We start from the raw sequence: 21351 nt of genomic DNA on the forward strand, positions 1-21351 counted from the left end.
CTAGGTTTTCTCCTGCTTGGTGGGAGCATTTTTTAAATCTCCCACCAAGCAGAAACAGTCTGTTCCCAGCCAGCGGGTTCTTTTAAAATGGCCTGCCAGCACGGAGAATAATTTTGATCTGTTTCCCTGTATGGATTGATGCGGGCAGGGAAACAAATCAAAATTTTGCTCCCGCTCAAAGCAGTAGTAGCTGCTCCCTCCGGGCAGGAGCAATGCCTGCTCCCGCTGCATGCAGGGAGATGGCTGGCCTGCAGAGGACTTGGGGCTCCCCCCACGGCCTCCGAGAATATGGTGGGTGCCCTAGGTAGGCACCAGAGCACCCAACTTTTAAGTAAAGCGGGCACTTGGGGGATAGAATCACAGGGGCCAATAACTCCTCGTAGGGGGGGGGTGGGGGGGGGGGGCAGCCCGCTCCCCTTTATTTCAGCTAGTGGCCTTGGGGAATGGGGTCCTTTCGGGTCTAATAAGGCTGGTGGAGGGGCGTGGGCCGTGTTGCATGGCCACTCGTGTGTGAGATATTTTCTCTCTCTAGGGGAGGGAGTCCCTGGGCCATATTGGGACTGGTAAAGGAGGGGACGAGGGGGCACATGGTTTCCCTCCGTTATAAAAAAAAAAATACATTTATTAAGAATAAAAATAAAAAAAACATCCTTGACGGATAAGGTCCCCAGGGCCAGGTCTTGTGGCCAACCCCTAACTGCGCACGACCAAAGGCTGTGCACAGCGTGGAGTTGGCTTGCAGGCCCTGTGGCGAACCTTCTGCCGTGCACAACCGAAAACCCTGTGCAGTGTGGGGTTGGCTGTCTTTACGGGGGTTGGCTGCAGGGCCTGACTGCCTCACTGCCTCACTGACTGTGTGGGGGTGGCTGCATGTGGGGGGTTAGATTTACATATGGTAATTAAATATTACTTTGTTAAAAAAGAAACTATAATTATCTGCAAAAAAAATGATAAAGTAACCTAGTTCGGTAAAATATTTAGTAGCAACGTAACGTTTTTAACTAAAAAACTACTAAAATTCTCTAATTACAGTTCTAGTTGTCTCAAGTAAATAGAATTCGTGCCCACCACCATGCACTGCTAATTACCCTACATATTACATCACTCGTGACCTTTTCTATGACATCATTGGTTATCACTGCAAACTTTGCAGTGAAAGTATTGATGAGTAAACTCTGCCTGGCGGGGGCGCGAGTTAGTCACCTTGAGGCTCGAATTATGGTTACATGAGCTAACTATAACTGGTGAATTTCAGTGGTTTTTAGAGCTTAAAACATTACGTTGTTACTGAACATTTCACCTCACTAAAGCGTTACTTAAACCTTTGTTTTTTTCAGTGAATATATATTATATATTCACTGAAAAAAATAAAGGTTAGAGGGGCGTTGTAGTTGGGCTCGGGTTTCACTCGTACAAAACCAATGAAATTCAGAAGTTAGTTAGCTGAGCTAACTGTAATCCTGCATTGTACTGCTTATGACCCACATATTACATCACTCATGACATGGTCAGTGGCATCACTGATGACACCTCAAATATCATCACTAATGACATCATCCAATGACTGTGAGCGTTTTTAAAAAGTTTGAGTGTTAAATATATATACACCAAGGTGTATTGGAGAATCAGTTGGTGTAGGAGTGCCTGTATGAAGGATTTAGTGGGTGCGTCTCAGTAAATGTATGGGTGAGTGACTGGGTGTGTGAATGTCTGTTTCAGTAAGTGGCTGTATGGGTTTGTGAGTGGCTGTATGCGTGAATGATTGGTTGTCTGAGTACCTGTATGAGTCTCTTTGTGGATGGGTGAGGAGGTGTGTGACTGCCTGTATGGATGAGTGAGTGGGAGAGTCAGTGGCTTTATGGGTTAGTGAGTGTATGTGTGAGGGGCTGGATGGGTTAGTGAGTTGTTGTCAGTGGTATATCGGTGAGTAACAGGGTATGTGAAAGGCAGTATAGATGAGTGATGGAGTATGTGTCACTGTATGGGTGAGTATGTGCTTCTGTCAGTGAGTGAGTACGTGTTAGTGTATGTATGTATGAGTGAGTAAGTGTGTGTGTGTGTGTGTGTGTGTAACTGTATGGCAGAGTAAATGACTGTGTGATTGACTGTATGTGTGAGTAAATAGGTGTTTGAGTAGCTCTATGGGTGACTGATTCCGTGTGGGAGTGAGTGTATGAATATGTGGATGATGTCATCAGTGATGTCATTTGAGATGTCATCAGTGATGCCCCCTTTCTTCTTCACTCTGCAAATGCGCCTCCTAGTGCACCACTCGTTGGGCGAAGAAGTCCACTATAGTCCTGAGGCCTTAAGGAGGCATAAAAATCCCGCTAGAAATAACATGGGGAAGATGTGTTTTGGGACCTCCTTTTGTCTTGGCCCCGCTTGACGGATCACCCCGAAACTTTTGAAGATTCGACAAGTGGCGCCAAAGTTATTGGCAAAACATAAAAAGCTTTGCTATGGGAACTTTGGTCCTTACTATAAATACCTACTGGCAATCACCAGTAGGATTAATGGGGAAACATATATATTGACCCGAACTTCATCGGCTTGCGCAAACTTCTCAGGACAACGAAGCACAGACCACAAGGTAATGCAGCAAAATAATCTTCTTTAATCCCAAAAGACCTCTACAGCCATTAGTATATATGTGTGTGTATATGTGTGTGTATATATGTGTGTGTGTGTGTGTGTGTGTATGTATGTATGTATGTATGTATATATATATATATATATATATATATATATAAAAGAGAGAGAGACACTAAGAGAGAGAGACACTAAGAGAGAGAGACACTAAGAGAGAGACAGAGAGAGAGAGACACTAAGAGAGAGAGACACTAAGAGGGAGAGACACTAAGAGGGAGAGACACTAAGAGGGAGAGACACTAAGAGGGAGAGACACTAAGAGGGAGAGACACTAAGAGGGAGAGACACTAAGAGGGAGAGACACTAAGAGGGAGAGACACTAAGAGGGAGAGACACTAAGAGGGAGAGACACTAAGAGGGAGAGACACTAAGAGGGAGAGACACTAAGAGGGAGAGACACTAAGAGGGAGAGACACTAAGAGGGAGAGACACTAAGAGGGAGAGACACTAAGAGGGAGAGACACTAAGAGGGAGAGACACTAAGAGGGAGAGACACTAAGAGGGAGAGACACTAAGAGGGAGAGACACTAAGAGGGAGAGACACTAAGAGGGAGAGACACTAAGAGGGAGAGACACTAAGAGGGAGAGACACTAAGAGGGAGAGACACTAAGAGGGAGAGACACTAAGAGGGAGAGACACTAAGAGGGAGAGACACTAAGAGGGAGAGACACTAAGAGGGAGAGACACTAAGAGGGAGAGACACTAAGAGGGAGAGACACTAAGAGGGAGAGACACTAAGAGGGAGAGACACTAAGAGGGAGAGACACTAAGAGGGAGAGACACTAAGAGGGAGAGACACTAAGAGGGAGAGACACAGAGAGACAGACACAGAGAGACAGACACAGAGAGACAGACACAGAGAGACAGACACAGAGAGACAGACACAGAGAGACAGACACAGAGAGACAGACACAGAGAGACAGACACAGAGAGACAGACACAGAGAGACAGACACAGAGAGACAGACACAGAGAGACAGACACAGAGAGACAGACACAGAGAGACAGACACAGAGAGACAGACACAGAGAGACAGACACAGAGAGACAGACACAGAGAGACAGACACAGAGAGACAGACACAGAGAGACAGACACAGAGAGACAGACACAGAGAGACAGACACAGAGAGACAGACACAGAGAGACAGACACAGAGAGACAGACACAGAGAGACAGACACAGAGAGACAGACACAGAGAGACAGACACAGAGAGACAGACACAGAGAGACAGACACAGAGAGACAGACACAGAGAGACAGACACAGAGAGACAGACACAGAGAGAGAGAGAGACACAGAGAGAGAGAGAGACACAGAGAGAGAGAGAGACACAGAGAGAGAGAGAGACACAGAGAGAGAGAGAGACACAGAGAGAGAGAGAGACACAGAGAGAGAGAGAGACACAGAGAGAGACACAGAGAGAGACACAGAGAGAGACACAGAGAGAGACACAGACACAGAGAGAGACACAGACACAGAGAGAGACACAGAGAGAGACACAGAGAGAGACACAGAGAGAGACACAGAGAGAGACACAGAGAGAGACACAGAGAGAGACACAGAGAGAGACACAGAGAGAGACACAGAGAGAGACACAGAGAGAGACACAGAGAGAGACACAGAGAGAGACACAGAGAGAGACACAGAGAGAGACACAGAGAGAGACACAGAGAGAGACACAGAGAGAGACACAGAGAGAGACACAGAGAGAGACACACACAGAGAGACACACACAGAGAGAGAGCGAGAGAGACACACACAGAGAGAGAGCGAGAGAGACACACAGAGAGAGAGCGAGAGAGACACACACAGAGAGAGAGCGAGAGAGACACACAGAGAGAGAGCGAGAGAGACACACAGAGAGAGAGCGAGAGAGACACAGAGAGAGAGACACACACAGAGAGAGAGCGAGAGAGACACACACAGAGAGAGAGCGAGAGAGACACACACAGAGAGAGAGCGAGAGAGACACACAGAGAGAGAGCGAGAGAGACACACACAGAGAGAGAGCGAGAGAGACACACACAGAGAGAGAGCGAGAGAGACACACAGAGAGAGAGCGAGAGAGACACACAGAGAGAGAGCGAGAGAGACACACAGAGAGAGAGCGAGAGAGACACACAGAGAGAGAGCGAGAGAGACACAGAGAGAGAGACACACACAGAGAGAGAGCGAGAGAGACACACACAGAGAGAGAGCGAGAGAGACACAGCGAGAGACACACACAGAGAGAGAGCGAGAGAGACACAGCGAGAGACACACACAGAGAGAGAGCGAGAGAGACACAGCGAGAGACACACACAGAGAGAGAGCGAGAGAGACACAGCGAGAGACACACACAGAGAGAGAGCGAGAGAGACACAGCGAGAGACACACACAGAGAGAGAGCGAGAGAGACACAGCGAGAGACACACACAGAGAGAGAGCGAGAGAGACACAGCGAGAGACACACACAGAGAGAGAGCGAGACACAGCGAGAGACACACACAGAGAGAGAGCGAGACACAGCGAGAGACACACACAGAGAGAGAGCGAGAGAGACACAGCGAGAGACACACACAGAGAGAGAGAGAGAGAGACACAGCGAGAGACACACACAGAGAGAGAGAGAGAGAGAGACACAGCGAGAGACACACACAGAGAGAGAGAGAGAGAGAGAGAGAGAGAGAGAGAGACTCTGCACAATACCATTTTGTGGCTGTACATGAGGCGCACTGTGATGTGCTTCCAGGGATATACGTAAGTGAGCTAGTATGATTTAAGAAAAGGACAGTATTGACAGTGGACTGAGACTGAGTATTCACTCTTATCTGTAGTCCTCTCTTCATAACTACGCGGCACGCTCCAATGAGAGTCAAACGAGGATTTAAAAATCCCTTGGATGACGAACTGTGTACATGGAACCGACATTGACAAATGCAAACAGCCGAAACGCGTCTGCCAGGCACTTTTGCATTACGCTGTGAATCTTTTGCAAGGCCAAGGTGGTGAAATACAGCTTACCACAAGCTTACTCGAGCTGTGTCAGAGCCTGTTTTTGGTCTCGCCTAGAGCGTAGCACGCAGCACTGCTCTAGGAGTGACCTTTAGGAATCGGTCAGCTCTTTTCAAGCACTCGTGCTTGTGCTGGCATCCACCATCTGGTAGCGAGCAGCGGCGCACGTGCTAATTGAAAACAAAAGGCCTGCGCGCCTCTGCTCGCTCCCGCAGCCAGCACAAGCACGAGTGCTTGAACAGCTGCTGCTGTTAGAACTTTGCACTTCCTCCTCTTTTCCTATGGGACGCGCTCTCTGTGAGGCCTGGCACAGTGGTTCTCGCACAATGTAGTACACATTGTCCCAGTGCATACATCAAACCCTGACACCCCAGTGCATACATCAAACCCTGACACCGCACCCTACTCGCACAGCTTGCACTTCCAAGCACAAGACACTTTTAGCTGCTCTGCTCACAAACGCTGCCCTTTCTTGTGCCTAGCCTAGATCAGTGGCACAAAACACTGGTTCACAAATGTCCCATCTTGTGCCCTGAGGTCCTTCTTCAGCGCTAGTTGCTGGTCTTCATCAAAGCAGGTAAAATAAAAGAAATGAAAAACACACAAAATATGACAATTCTTCACGCCACTTACTTTAGAACGGATTTGAAATGGTAAAAAAAAAAAAAAACTCTGACCAAAAAGCTTTACATCGATTCATTACACTAGGTGTTGAAGAGCTTTGTGCAAACGGATGCAAAGCTGTCACACCTTCGTCATGTGAAACATCAAACAATGTTGGATTACTCGCACTGCAGAGCCACGCACGCAACTCCAAAGTGTGGCATCTGGGTTAAATCCTCATGGGAGCTTCACATCTAATGTAGTTTGGAAGTATGCAGGTAGTGGGCTTTTTGTCATAAGTTGTGCACAGGGTGTGCATAGTAGGGTCTAGGCAACGAAATGGGGCTTGGGTGTGTGGAGGGAGTTGGCTCTCGTAGAAGAGATTATGCAGTTTTGAAGGCTGTGTATATTAGCAGTCTTCCCATCTAAAGGGACTTGGGTGTCTGTCTGTTCATGAAGAGTTTTGCTCAGGGTGAACGCTGCGTGTTGTAGGAGTTTTGTCACCTAGTGGGGCGTGGGTGTCTGGAGGTAGTAGCTGTATGTAAAAAGTTCTGCACATGGCGAATGATGCGAATGCTAAGGGTTTGGCAACCTTAGTAGGATACTCTTGTCTGTAGGACTGGGATAAAGTATAATAATTTTATAGAAGCAGAGGTTGATATGAATTTTGCTTTGGACGGTTCTGGGACATTTGATACTGAAGTTCGTTTCAAATACTGTACAATATTGTAGAGTGAAGTAAACGGCAGCATTGTGGATGATGTCATAAGTGATTTCCAGAGGCGGCGCCTCTGCTGAGGTGGAGGAGTTTCACCCCACTGCCTTTGAGCATAGCAAAAAAGGAAAAATAAAATGATAACGCAATGTTATCATTTTATTTTTTTGTGCTGAGGCAGTTTTGTGGGGCGGGGCTAGGTTGTGCAGCGCAGGGGGAGGCGTGGTGGCACCCTCCTAAGTGTGCTTGAATGTTTTCCACCCAGTCTGCCTTACAGCCTGGGTGGAGAACATGCCCAGGCTCCCATTCCCCATCTGAGCGCCACACCACTGCTCTCAGGCCAATCAATACGCTGCATTGCAGTGTTGTGATTGGCTTAGTGGAGCCCGGGTGCTTCCTGTATAAACAAAAGCTAGGAAGAGGACGAAGGAGAGGCGGTGTATTATTGAAGTTTTTCGTGTATCCTGGCAGAAAATGCAACAGAAATTTTATCGTGTCTGCCCTGAAGTGAAATAGTAATGAGCGTTCCCAGCGCCCCCACGCAAGCCAAAGATAATTAGTGAGGGAGTTTAGTGAATAGAGACTCTGATAAACTATAATATTGAACTTACTTGCTTCCCTATTAGGCCATTAGGAGCGCTCCTAGTTATGCTGCGCTAGTTTAATGCCTGTTTTTTTGTTTAGAGTATTCCTGGCTCCACAAAGACACACTGAAAACCAATTTTGTAGTTGTGTGATTTAGCATAAGATAACCATGGGATACGCAACCCTCCATCACATAAAAGGCAATCTAGGACAATATTTATGGATAAACTGGCCTCATTCTTTTTCCCGATAGCTAGCCACAATAGTGCTACCTGGAGTCTAATACAATCATCTAAATAAGTTAGGCCTAACTCTTCATGACAAATTAAGCTAGAAGAGGATATGGGGTCTGAGAGAAGTCTCTTACAGAAATTGTTTCTTCCCCCTGGATGGCTTCCCATTTCGAGATGCCCCACTCCTCGGCCTTGTGCATTGCAATAGAGACACATTGAATCTACTGGAGCGGGCGAGCGAGCTTCCTCCAGTGGTTGCAGGAGACTACATCAAGTGACAATTGCTATAAACAGTTTAACCCTATGCTGCACGATGTTAGGTATTCAAGAACCTGAAGCAGCATAAGTAATCCCTAAATAGGAGAAGTTACTCGTGCTACTCAGGCAGTTAGTGCTGAAAGAAAGAGTTGCAAGCAGTTTGTACTTTGGGCCGTTTGCCATGATGTGTGATTTGGAAACATTTGTTCATAAATCTAAAGCGGCCATAAAATCCACATAAGCAAGCACCAAGTGACTCATGGCTTTAAGCAGGAGTGTGGGTAGCAGCATACCTTTAATTTTGGGTACATCAGGAGTGATAGTGGTTTAAAACAAAAAGATTATTAATATATAAAATAAATACAAGAGGGGTCAGCACACACCCCTGTCGCACACCTGACAAACCTCTATATCACCGAAACCTCTCCTTGAGTGCTGATTCTAATTGTTTCCTTCATGTCGTTGTGCAAATAAGCCAAAAAGTGCACTAGTGTGTTGTCCAACCCGGAGAAATAAGCATTTTCCACAGCTTGGACCGATTAACACATTAAAATTCTGAAGTCAAGTCCTTAAATGCTAAATTAAGTGGGGTTCGTTTGGCAACCGTATATTTGCTGAGTATCAAATTCAAGTTTAAACATTGCTCAGTTATTCCCACTTTATTTCTAAACACTTACCGACAGGGATATAAAACTGACTCGGCTTGAACCCACTCCTTAATTGGGTTATAAATAACCTTCCCAAAGATTTTGACAGTGGTATTGCTCAGTGAAATAACCAGTTTAGGACCGGTTACCTTTTTTCAAAACGAAATATGGCAATATAGGTACTATAATGGATGTGGACCATGAATCCGCGATCAGGTTGTGAGCAAGATTATTAAAAACATTGGTCAGTAAAGGTGCCCAAAAATCAGTATTACATTTTATTAAATCAATTTGGACACCATCCGGGCCTAGTGTATTGCTGCTGACACTCTGGGTTATCGCACCCTCTACTTCACATAAGCTAGTCTGGAAACCACTCAGGCTGGTAAGATCTAATACAAAGTTGGCATCTGAGGGAGGAGGCTATCCTTTTAAGTAAAGCAGACCTACTGGTTTTGTCAAAGGGTGAAAAGTCCAAAATGTAAAAGGCAAGCCTGTTCGCTTTTATCAGGGGGTCAAAACCTCAACGTATATAAACCACACCCATTGGCTTTTTCACTTAGAGACCAAAATAATTGATCAAAAACTATCATTCACTGTATTCCCATGTAAAGGGCAATGATGAATAATTACAGTCACACAAATATTTTAAATAAAGCATTTTATTTTCAAACCGCCATAACCATTCACCAAGTCATTTATTTCACATTTGCAGGCCACAGAATGCCTCCATAGAACCAACCACAAGGCTTCCTGCACTCCGGATGAAGAGCATATAGTTCTAGCTCTTGAGTATTTAAAAAAAAAAAAAAAAAGTTTGGTAAAGTTTTCTGGGGTCATGTATTCAATGACCCAGGAGGCTTATTGCAAGTTTTTTTGATTGAGGGTCCTTATTGGGATGCTGTGCTCCATACAACCCCCCCCCCCCCCCCCCCCCCACCCCACACCACAATATAAAGAAATGCTTTCTGGTGCATTTGCTCCTTCTAGGGACACCACAAGGACATGCCAATATGTATAAATAGCCCTCACAGCGCATTATGGTGCGTCCAATGGCAGGAGCAGTGAATATGAAATGAGTGGCTATTCGGCTCATTTTATATTCTTGCCATTTTTTTCCTTTGGATGGCCCTGTCCCATGTGGGTCACCCATAACATTTCCAAGCCCAGGGGCTGCGGGGAGAGGCCAATGGCTCCCTCTAGGATCCACTCACCAGGCCAGACATTGCAGGGTATCCCTGCCTCCTTATCTTAAAAAAAAAAAAAATACATCTTTTATTGTGATTTTTTTTTTTTTTTTTTAGGACCAGGGATTGAGTCCCCGAGTCCTAAAATGTGCCTCACATCTTTTTTGATGTGAGGCAGCCAATAAGATCTTTATTGACCTGCTGGAGCCACAAAGCCTTATCTTTATATATGCATACATTTTGAACCTTAATTTCTAAAATCTATTGAATGGATTTACACCAAATCACAAAAAGGAAGCTTTCTGGTTGAATATCTAACTTTCTGCCAAATTTGGTGTAATGCTATTCAATTTTCCTATGAAAATTTGCATGGGGAAAACGCCTTTTGGGCCCCCTCCTTTTTTTCTTGGCACCAGCTTGATGGAATTTTCCATGAAGGAAGTGAGTGTTTATATGAAAGTTTTGTGAAGTCATCAAATGGTGCCAAATTTATTAGAAAACCCCAAAAATCCATTTTCTATGCAAACCCAAGTGATTGGTCCACATGGAAAGCAAGAGGGTAGTGCGAAATGACTTATGACAGTTGATTGAGCAGCATATCTGGAAATTGAGAGAGTAATTGTTTCCTTTTGAGGTGTCCCGGCAGGGTACTTGGTGTGGGTTGCGTCCAAGAAAACACTTCCTAGGAAACGAAAACGTGAAACACTGCTGTTATTATGAAGAGGAGGAGCAGTGAAGAAGACATTCCAGTGGCCAAAATTCTGCAAACAAGGAAATTCATCATGTGGCTAACTGCCTAATTGTTTCGCTGATGCCAACCTTTCATGCTGGGGTGTACTCTTTTAGACATATGGAGTATCTCCTAGATTGGTGTGTACTGTTAATCCATTCTAGTCATCTCTACCCTGTGGATGGTAGTAGATACAATCAAGGAAATTCTTAGTATTTAAATATTGGGTTACTCCGGAGTGGGTGTGACTCATTGAACCACTCCTTTCTCCAGTATTGGATCTTTCATAGATTCACATGCTTGAATCATTCCCGTCTTCATAGTGGGAGTCCCACGATATCCTTATAAAAGCAGTAGGTAATACTATCATAGGCTATAATGCAACGAACAGTGACTGCAATAGCCGATCTACTTTCTTTTGTAAAAAAGAACCAAACTTAAGTTATAGCCAATCCGGCAACAGCACCCTGTAGAACACTCCCAGGTAAGTTCCTCCGATTTTCTACCGCACGTCGTGTGACAGGGAGTCTCCCTGAGCTCTGCCCAGGTTTTTGTCTTACAAAGTACCAGATATTGTCTTCAAAATGTCAGGTTCTTAAAAAAAAAAAAAAGTCTCTTCAGGTCACGTGGAACATGCGGTAAGAAGAGGCTGCATGCTGAAGACACCCATAAAAACTGTATTTACATGTTTCTACTCCCAGCATAAAGTAAAGGACTGCAAGATCTGTAGAACTTTCTCAACCAAAACCTTTAAAGACAGAGAGGGTAGGTTGTTGATTTGGCTGCAGAGACTGAAAAAGAAATCTGATATCTCCCGAGTGAAAGATTTAAAAGGAGATAGAGGTCTCGAGAATCTCCTGAGGGTACTAATAAAAAGGTATCCAAAAAATCCCATCAGGAAGCAGCAGGCCCCTCACAAAAAGGAAAGCCTGAATTTCCTACTGAGGAGAAAGGGTCTCTGACCTTTAAGCATGATAAATCCTCTTCAGAGCCATCTATGAAGATTATAGTCTCTAAAAAACTCTATAGTCGACGGCACCATCCTCTGGGTCCCCGTTGACGCATAAATCGCCATCGGGGCATGTTTCCCCTGCATTGTCATCGTCATCGACTATCTTGTCAAAAAACCCATTGTTGCCGAAGGTCTCTTGCGCCATCGACGGCAGCTCCACGATGATGTTTGTAGCGACGGCAAAGGTACCATCACCTCGGACGACTTCCTCGTCGATTATGTCTTCTCAGTTGATGACTTCCTTGTCCGGGTCTACATCCTCGTCGACTAGGTTTGTTTTGTGGACGACCACCTCTTCGTCGAGTACGAGTGCAACGGCTACCACGGTTCTGCATCGTTGGCAACGATAATTTTGTCCTATTATGTCCTCATCGATGACACAGACACCACTGCCGTCAACTAAGCTGACTACGCTATATGCTTCTTCTAGCCTCAAGCAACCGTCTACGTTACAACTTACACCATTATATCCATCAACGACGTTCTCGTCGACGACACTGGTTTCGCCTCTACCTCCTTCAACATTTTTGGAGGAGTCTGATGAAGATGACATGTTTGGCCCTGTCCACAGTCCCTCTCAGCTTCCATCAAGTATCAGGACGATGATTAAGACAATTACGAGGGTTATAATCAGCAGGACTTTCACATTCCACATGCACAGATGCAAAACATGGAACCTGTTTGTGAACCCATGGTCCACCTTCCTGTTGCATTAGTCTAAGAAGTGCAAAACATGTTCCAGGATTATCATACTTATTTTCCTTCATCGACAAGTGCACCTCTGCCTCCACCTCCACCATGGGTGTCTGAGCCTTCGCCTAGAACGTCGCCTGTGACAGATAGTGTTTTACCTCCGCAACAGCATGATACCGCTGATGATGGGGAAATAGAGGCGGTTGAAACTCAAGGTACAAGATCAACTGGCAATGAGTGGGAAGCTTATGTAATCTCAACACCTGCTTCCCCCTCCTCAGACAGCGGATTTTCTGCCGGAGGCCATTGGTGGCTGCCATGCATTGATGGAGAGGGCAGCTTCTCACTTTCAGTTATCAAAAACTGTCAAGAAGTGTGACTGCTTTCTTCATGATTTTAAAGACTTGTCTCGGAAGACTGTGAGAGCAATACCTATTATAGACCATATTTGGAAGGAAGGTGTGAAGGGTAAGAAAACACCTGCTACAGTTATTGCAGTTTTGCCTAAAATAGATTAAAAAAAATACAAGGCTCCTGATGATGTGCCAGCTTGTCTGGTAGGGCGCCCGAAACCAGACTCGGTGATAACTCAAGCTGCACAACAGAGGTCCAGGAATCCTTCAGTGCCTATCACCACTCCACCTGACAAAAAAGGAAGACGCCTTGATAATATTGTCAAAAGATTTACCACCACCACAGGCACTACTTTGCGTGCGGCTAACACGCTAGCATTATTGGGAAGATACGACCGCCAAATATGGTCCAATATCGCTCCATATGTGGACCTCCTTCCAGAGGACAAGAGAGATTCTTCTTGAACGAAAAAGGTTTGCCTGGAGCCGCTGTCCTTTTAGTTGAGAGCAGCATTTCGCCCTGAGGTGCAAAGCAAAATCCTAGATATACCTTTTGATGGGGATGCGCTTTTCGTTAAGCATATTGATGATGCCTGGCAGACACCAAGACTGCTAAGGCTTTGGACACGCTCCAATACAGGAAGACCCCCCTTATGTGAAGTCCGTGGTAGAGGAAGGTATTCATTTTGTGGAGGTTACCAAAAATACCAACCTCAGACCTGTAACTCATTTAGCCCTTCTTACCAACATCAACAGACATATCGTGCACCACCACAGGCGGCATACTCCAGGCAACCCAGATGTAAACAACCGTTGCAGGAAACCGTGACGAGGTCTCGGGGCCTGCGTCTCTTTCCCCCCCCCCCCCTCCCCTGCCCCCCACCTTTTGTTTCAAGCAAAGGAACTCTCACCTCACGCTATTTCAGTCAATGGCAAAAAATACCACAGACCGACAGGTCATGGATATAATTAAATATGGCCATACCCTGGAGTTTCACAGTACCGCCTCCTCACCCACCACAAAAATCACTATCATCCCATGTTCAGTTAATCAAGAAGAAAGCATACATAGTGCTACAAAAAGGAGCCATAGAATCTGTCTCATTCTGTACCTCAAAGCTCAACAAATATTTGCAGAGAAAATCCTTCTGCATGGTCACTTTCCAGGAGATATTAGATTTTCTGAACCATTTGGATTTTCTGGACAGCCTCGATTTACAGGATGTGTGTTCCCATATTCCTATCCATCCCAAACATCAAAGCTTTCTCTGTTTTACTGTGGCAGGTGTGCACTATCAGTTTAAGGTCCTTCCCTTCTGCCTCCGCTCAGCGCCTCTGGTATTTACCAAATGTCTTGCTTCCGTGGCAGCATACCCACGATTACGAGGCCTGCAGTTTTTCCCCATATCTCAACAGTTGGCTAGCGAAGGCTCCTTCGCCTTACCAGGCCTTGAAGGACATTTCCATCTGTCTACAACTGTTTCGCTCTCTAGGGCTTGCAGTCAATTACCAAAATCTGTTCCTACACCTTCGCAATGAATAACCTTTCTCGAAGCGATGTTGGACACCATCCAAAACAAGGCATTCTTATCCACAGAAAGGCGAAAAACCATACTATCGCTGGCTCAGTGTATTCAAAAGAGTTTGCTTTGGTCTGTCTCCTCAAATCCTTTCTCTGCATGATGTCCTCGGCCACCCTCATGGTGCCTCACACATGTCTCAGGATGAGACCTTTTCAAGAGCAGTTGGGACAGGCAATGACTTGAGGTGACCGGATCATTCAAGGACATTATTCAGATCACTCCGATCATGAAAAAAAGCACTTCCTTAGTGGCAGTTCGCCAGCAGTCTCTCTATGGGCCTGACATTCCTCTCTCCACTTCCAGAGTTCGACCCTACCACGGATCCTTCATTGGAAGGCTGGGAGGGGGGTCACCTTCAAGACCTTCAAGTAAGTGGCAAATGGAGTCTCTCTCTCCAAGATGCACATCCACTTCCAAGAATATGGGTATCCTCCCTCCTCATTCGTACAGACAATACCACCTGCATGCACTACCTCAACAAGCAGGGAGGAACGAGGACTCCAATTCTATGTTTGGAAGCTCAAAAGATCAGGGAGTGGGTGTTACTGCACCAGATGATCATCAAGGCAGAACATCTTCCAGGAGTGAGAAACAACCTAGCAGACACCTTGAGCAGAACAGGACAAACATGTCACGAGTGGGAACACGATCAGTTAATTCTTGACTCCATCTTCCAGAAATGGGGAACACCCAACTTAGACCTCTTAGCATATCAAGAGAACCAAAGATGCTGTTACTTCACCAGCAGGGAACCTCGGAGGGGGTCATGGGGAATGCGTTTTCGATGAGATGGTCAGGAATCTTTGCTTACGCTTTTTCCCCATGCCCTCTCATCTCCAGAGTTCTAATGAAGATGAAAAGGGAACCATGCCAGTTGATCGTCATTGCTCCATGTTGGCCCTGCCAGCATTCGTTCACGGAGCTACTCCTACTCTGAGTCCAAGCCTTCTTGCCTTCTAGTAATAACAACTCTACTGACCATGAGCAAAGGACACATCCTGCACCCGCATCCAACTTCTCTTCAGTTGCATTCTTGCCACCTGAATTCAGTGAATTCAAAGATTTAGACATTCCCCAGGTCTGTAGGGATGTGTTGTCCAGGGCTAGATTTGAGTCCACCAATAAAACATACAGATTAAAATGGAAGCGTTTTTGTTCTTGGTGCCTTTGGAACTATATCCACCCTCTTCTCTCATCTCCAGAACATGTCTTGCCTTATCACTCTCAAAGTCAGGACTGGCGTACGAAGCAGTGAGGGGGTCCACCTCACCGCCCTCTCCCGATACAGGCGTACTTCCGATGCTTCTTCCCTTTGTTCCTCTCGCATCATCAAACAATTCCTATCTCTACTAATGAAACCACGGTTTGAACCAATTCACAAAACGAACCTCAAGTTTCTCACTTGGAAAATGGCATTGCTTCTCGTGCTTACCTCCGCAAGGAGAGTAAGTGGAATCTAAACTTTCACTATAAGAGAACCCTATCTATGTTTTACAGAGGACTAGGTTTTACTGAGAACCAATCCTAAATTCATCCAGAAGGTTACAACTCCGTTTCATCTTAATGAACCTGTTGTCCTCCGCACATATTTGTCTGATTCCCTCCTCTCCTTGAGAGAAATCTCTTCACTCCTTCGATCTTAAATGATGCATTAAGTTTTATTTGCAAAGATCTAAGCAGCTCCACAGAACGAATCAATTACTGGTCTCATATGGGCCTCAAAGGCTTGGTGCCTCTGTCACAAAGAGGACTATTGCAAGATGGATTTCAGCAACTTTTCAGTTCTGTCATACCAAGGTGGGTAAACTGCTCATGTTCAAGGCCAAGGCACATTCAACAAGGGCAGTATCCTTTTCTGCTGCTCTTTTTGCCGGTGTCCTGTTGGACAAGATTTGTTGTGCCACTACATGGAAGATGGCACATACTTTCACTTGGCATTATTGTTGTTTGGATCTGGCAACTTACCGCTAGGCTGCTGTAGGACCGGCAGTCTTACGTCATCTGTTTCAATAAGGTAAGCCTCTACACTTGGAGGTATTTCTTCATTTATATGTTTTTACCATTTTAAAGATGTGGTAGGTTTTCGCTTTTGCATATTACGTTGTTGCTATGCTAATGATAAACGTTTTTGTGTGTTTTCGTGTGTGGTTTTGTGTTTGGTTACCCACCATCCTCTAAGGGTATATATATTGCTTGTTTCTATGCACATTTGTCTATGCAACTGCTAACTACTCTGATTGAAGCATGTGGATCTATGAAAGATCTAATACTGGAGAAGAAAATGAGTTACTTACCTGTAACTACGGTTCTCCAGTATTGGTATCTTTCAATGATTCACATGCGACCCACCCTCCTCCCCTGAGAGGCTTTCCTTATTTCCTCAGGATATATAGTTTCACACTTGTGCTTGAAAACTGAGGAACTTAGCCTCTCTTGGAAGTGTTCTACAGGGTGCTGTTGCCTAATTGACTATTACTTAAGCTTGGTTCTGTTTTACAAAAGAAAGTAGATAGGCTATTGCAGTGACTGTTCTTTGCATTATTTCCTATGATAGTATCCCACTACGACAACTGGGATGTTTCAAGCTTTTTAATCTATGAAAGATACCATTACTGGAGAACCATATTTACAGGTAAGCAACTCCTTTTCATATTCCTGACCGGGTATGGATGTGATGGACACCAAGTGACCTAGAGGTGACGGCCGTGTTTTACTTGGGAATGACTGTGCAAGCATCACGTTTTTTCAACCTATGGAATATAGTCTTTGTGAATCTTGTTTAACTTGCTCTAATAGTTGTGGTTTGTTGTGGTTTTTAAGTACTGTAGTCTTGAGATTCCAAGTGGATCATGGTATACAAGACCGAATGAGCATTCAGTATAAGGCGTAGGGGGGAGGGTTACTTCTAGTTATTGCCAGACTGAAACAACATGGACTCATGAAGGAGGAAACAGGTGAAACCTGGGGAGAAGTAAGTGGTCTGGGCTCTAAGGCCAACACTCTTTTTAAATGGGTGGTGGAACAAGAATGCCTTCGTTGAAAGTGATAGTGCTCAAAGGATGTGTTGAATACAGGAGGGTGGGATATTAGGAGACATAATGTACATAAAGCATTGCAACTGGAAAATCGCTTCATTAAAGAAGAGTCATTGGTCCGGATAATCCTACTGCCCTGCCCTGCCCTGCCTGAAGTGGTATTGAACACCTAACTCTCACTTGCTCATGAAGAGGGAGGTATGTAAAAGCCATATATGGAAATGCTTTTATTTGACTCCACTAATGTTTGATGTAACGGAAGCCTTCATTACAGTTTCTTTTGTGCCACTGTCACTGCAGGCAGAGCCTCCATCCAATTGCCACCTAACCTGTATAGCAACAGACCAGGACCTATTTAAGGTTTTGATTCTTCCAGGAAATTATTTTGATGTAATTGAAGAATCAACAATGTAATTGCTAGGAATAAAACAATATAAAGCTGGAACAGAAATATCAGTTATAAAATTGCAGATGATTGTATGATGATCTGATCACCCATCGGAAGCTCTAAGGCTATCTAGAGAAAAATAATATGTCTATTTTAAGTTGTGAATGTTATGGGTTGGACCTCCGTGGTCTAGGGAACATGCAAACTTCAGGTACACTTTACATACTTCAACAGACAGCTCATGAATTCAATTGTCTGCTCATAAAGTTGTCCTACAATTTCAGATCCCGAAAGCCAAATCCTAAAGGAACATCTCATTGATGAACTGGATTATATGTTGGTTCCCACGGAAGCCTGGGAGAAGTTAGTAAATTGGTATGGCTGTTTGGATGGCCAGCAGCCCATTGTACGAAAAGTGAGTATTTTATTTTTAATTGCTCCTGATATTTTTTTTAAATTGTAATACATTTATTATGTTTTTAAGGATTGTTGTTGAGTCCATGACAGATTGCTTCACTGATATATTCATCCATTTTGTATGGCATTTAAAAAAATCTTTTAATGTTTTTTTGTATTGTTTCATAAATTGCACATGCTAAAACCGAGGAGAAAGACTTATGCCGCTCAACATAGCACAAGTTCTGTACAGTTGCAGCACATTCCATGGAAGAAACTCGTTCAACGTGTAAACACTTTCTGTCCCTTTGTGCTGGACGCTAAAGTTAGTGAATAGTGTTTTTGCTTTGCTGACTGTCATTCAGTATGGCCTATTCTTCCACAGAGGCCGCATTTCACGGTTCAGATATATATTTTCGAATTGCTGTTTCCAGCTTTTAAGAAAGCGTGCGGCTTTGGTATTTTAAGCTTCACGTTTTTGCCAAGCTTTTTGTTGCATTGTGATTCAGCTAATGCTACTGAATGAATAGTGTTGCAAATGGGGTGGGGTGTTTGGGAGACCATGCTCTTTAAACGTTTCCATGGGAGCCTTGTCTTTGCAACGTTTAGAATGTATCTCTAGTCGTGGTGCAGTCACCTCATGGCCTTTGGTAAGGAATACTTCTTGACTAGATTATAGATGTTTCTTGTGTATTGTGTTTTGCTGTTCAGAATTTACCTAAAGTATTTCTCAATGACCACTCAAACATGAAATTTCTTTGATTTTCATTCTTTAAATTAACAATATTTGGACGGCCATTGGCACCACAGCCCTTCACATGTAGTAGATAATAATACCAAATGTAATATATTTAATAATGGGTGTAGATATGGAATGATAGGGGAGGCACTATTTATGTAGGTAGGTAGTGCAAGAAGAGTTAAGTTTCCAGGGCCTTCGAAAAGTTAACCAGTCTGCCTCAAGTATCGGGTAGGAGGCGATTTTTGGTTTTGGGCAAGTCAAGATGTAATTCCATATTTTTTGTTTTGTTAGTATATGGTGTTTTGAGGTAATGTCAGAACATGATCCTGGGGTCTTTTGATTGTTCAGCAGTGTGAGGTTTCCCTTCATGTATCAGGTAGACTGATGATGTGACAGAGGTGCATGCATCATGTACAAAGCTATGTGAATCCTTCACTTTTGAAGTTAATTTTGACTTTAACAGATAGTCATAGTTAGGATCCTAAAATGATTAAAATATCAATCAGTAACCATCAAAGTTATCAATACGTAAAAGAATTCATAAAATAATTGCACATTTCATCACACAATAAACTAGGTTCCACAAGAAAGTAATAATCCAAAGCCAATTGAAGGGATGGGTCCTGGGGGGTGGTGGTGGCGGCCTCAAGCGTCTGATACGGTTGATGCAAGTCTCTAATTAGTTTTTTATCGCCCTCTGGTGGGCCTCATATCACAATGCATCTGGGACTTGTAGTTCGCCATTTAAATATTACCCCGATGGGTTCCGACTTTCTGAGGTTTCGGTTAGTGCTCTTGATAGAGCCCCCCAGTTGTGCCACTGAGTTTGTTAGCCATCCTGTTAGCTCTGCTGAATGAAGACAGGGAATCCGTCTTCGCAGTCCACATTCCTATCCTGCGGCGGTGCCCTCTTCCTGACCTGCACCGCCGGCAAAAATTTCTCCAAAGCGTGCCCACAAGCGAAGATGCACACAGCTTTCAGGTGATTTCTGATGCGAGCAGGGTTCTTTATTGGGGCAAAACAGTGAGTACAACCAGGTATTATCTCCACAGCCCTACGCGTTTTGGAGACTACTCTCCATGGTCACGGGCTCTCACTGGTCCGATACGGTTGATGCAAGTCTCTAATTAGTTAGTGTGTGTTTGTGTGTGTGTATATATGTAGGTGTATATGTGTATATATGTATGTATGTGTGTATATATGTATGTATGTGTGTGTGTATATATATATATCTCCTCTGAGTAAAAGTAAACGCTGACCATTACTAACATTTAATCAGGACACAGGCCCTGGCCTTCACTGCAGACTTCAGGAAACTAAGAACAAAAAGAATGCATTCTTCATGCAACAGTTGTAAATAGATAAGAGCTGCACTGGCCTGCTTAAAACTCAACCTCTTTAGAATGGGGGCAATAAGGTTTTTCCGGGGGACCTCATACAAAATAATAGGAAGTGTAGCAGATCCTGTGGAGACTCGCCGTCACAGCCACAGGGTGCTAACAACTGTCCTCTATTACTCCCTCATGGCATAGCCAATAAAAGGTGAAAAACATCCTGCCGAAACCTGGTCAATAAAAAGCGTTCATAAGTGCTATAAAGACCCCAGGAGGTATGGCTCGGATAATAGTGTTGTTTCCAACATTAAACATTTATGGACACTAGGTTTTCTCAGTTATATCTCTCTCCTCTCTAATGTCCTTAGACTGCTAAAAGACTCCCTTATCCACCCACATCCTTTTTGGTAACCGATTCGGGATTAATGTACAGTTCAGCACTTCCTAAGCTTTCAAAGCTACTCTTAATGAATCTGACCCAAGGTATGTGGAATGCGTAGTCAAGAGTTATACACTCTTACAATATCAGTTGACTCAATGATGGTCATTCACTCAGCCAAGTTTTCAACCAAAACGTTAGCGGGCGGAGGGCCAATGTGTCACTTAGGTAAGGCACCCTCGTTTTCTTCATGTACCACTATATTAGACGTACCGCGAGGGATGCCTAATAAGTGCTTCAGGACTGCATTCTCAGCTACTTGTAGGTCGTCTATGGCAACGTGCCCCCATATTTCACTACCATAAGAGACTGCCTTCACACACTTGGCCTGATAAATGTTTAAAAGCGCCGCGATCGGTGTCTTGCCTAATTTTGAAGCAAAATTAAAAATAGCCGAATTCACCCGCACCAGGTATCCCCTCTTTCTCGGTTTTAGGGGGCCCCATTTCATCTGCTCATCCATTATGACCCCCAGGTACGAGAAAACATCAGTGCGGGGAACCAGAGCAGATCCTACCCTAAATTGCAAGGACTTTTTTGAGGGAAGACCCACCTTCATAACATAAGATTTGGAGTCATTTACTGATAGGTCCCGATCCGACATAAAGACAGAGAAGGCATCAAACAGAGTTTGTAGCCCCCCCGGCGGTCCTAGATATAAGGACCGCGCCATCTGCATATAATAAAACTGACAGACCGCGTCGACCTACCTGCGGATAATCTTCCCCTGTCGTCAATAGGGCTTTATCCAGATCATTATTGTATAGGTTA

At 44.5% G+C, this 21351-nt stretch overlaps 1 protein-coding gene across 1 annotated transcript in view; it reads left to right on the plus strand.

Moving 5' to 3' along the window:
* USP4 (ubiquitin specific peptidase 4) overlaps nucleotides 1–21351 on the plus strand; it is a 776462-nt gene that overhangs the window by 83176 nt on the left and 671935 nt on the right. Inside the window, exon 3 of the mRNA XM_085625029.1 lies at nucleotides 17953–18083. Within this exon, the coding sequence (XP_085481155.1) occupies nucleotides 17953–18083 (131 nt within the window). The remainder of the gene's footprint in view (nucleotides 1–17952; nucleotides 18084–21351) is intronic.

This window comes from Triturus cristatus, chromosome 9 (genome assembly GCF_964204655.1).
Source record: "Triturus cristatus chromosome 9, aTriCri1.1, whole genome shotgun sequence".
In the NCBI taxonomy this organism is placed as follows: domain Eukaryota; kingdom Metazoa; phylum Chordata; class Amphibia; order Caudata; family Salamandridae; genus Triturus; species Triturus cristatus.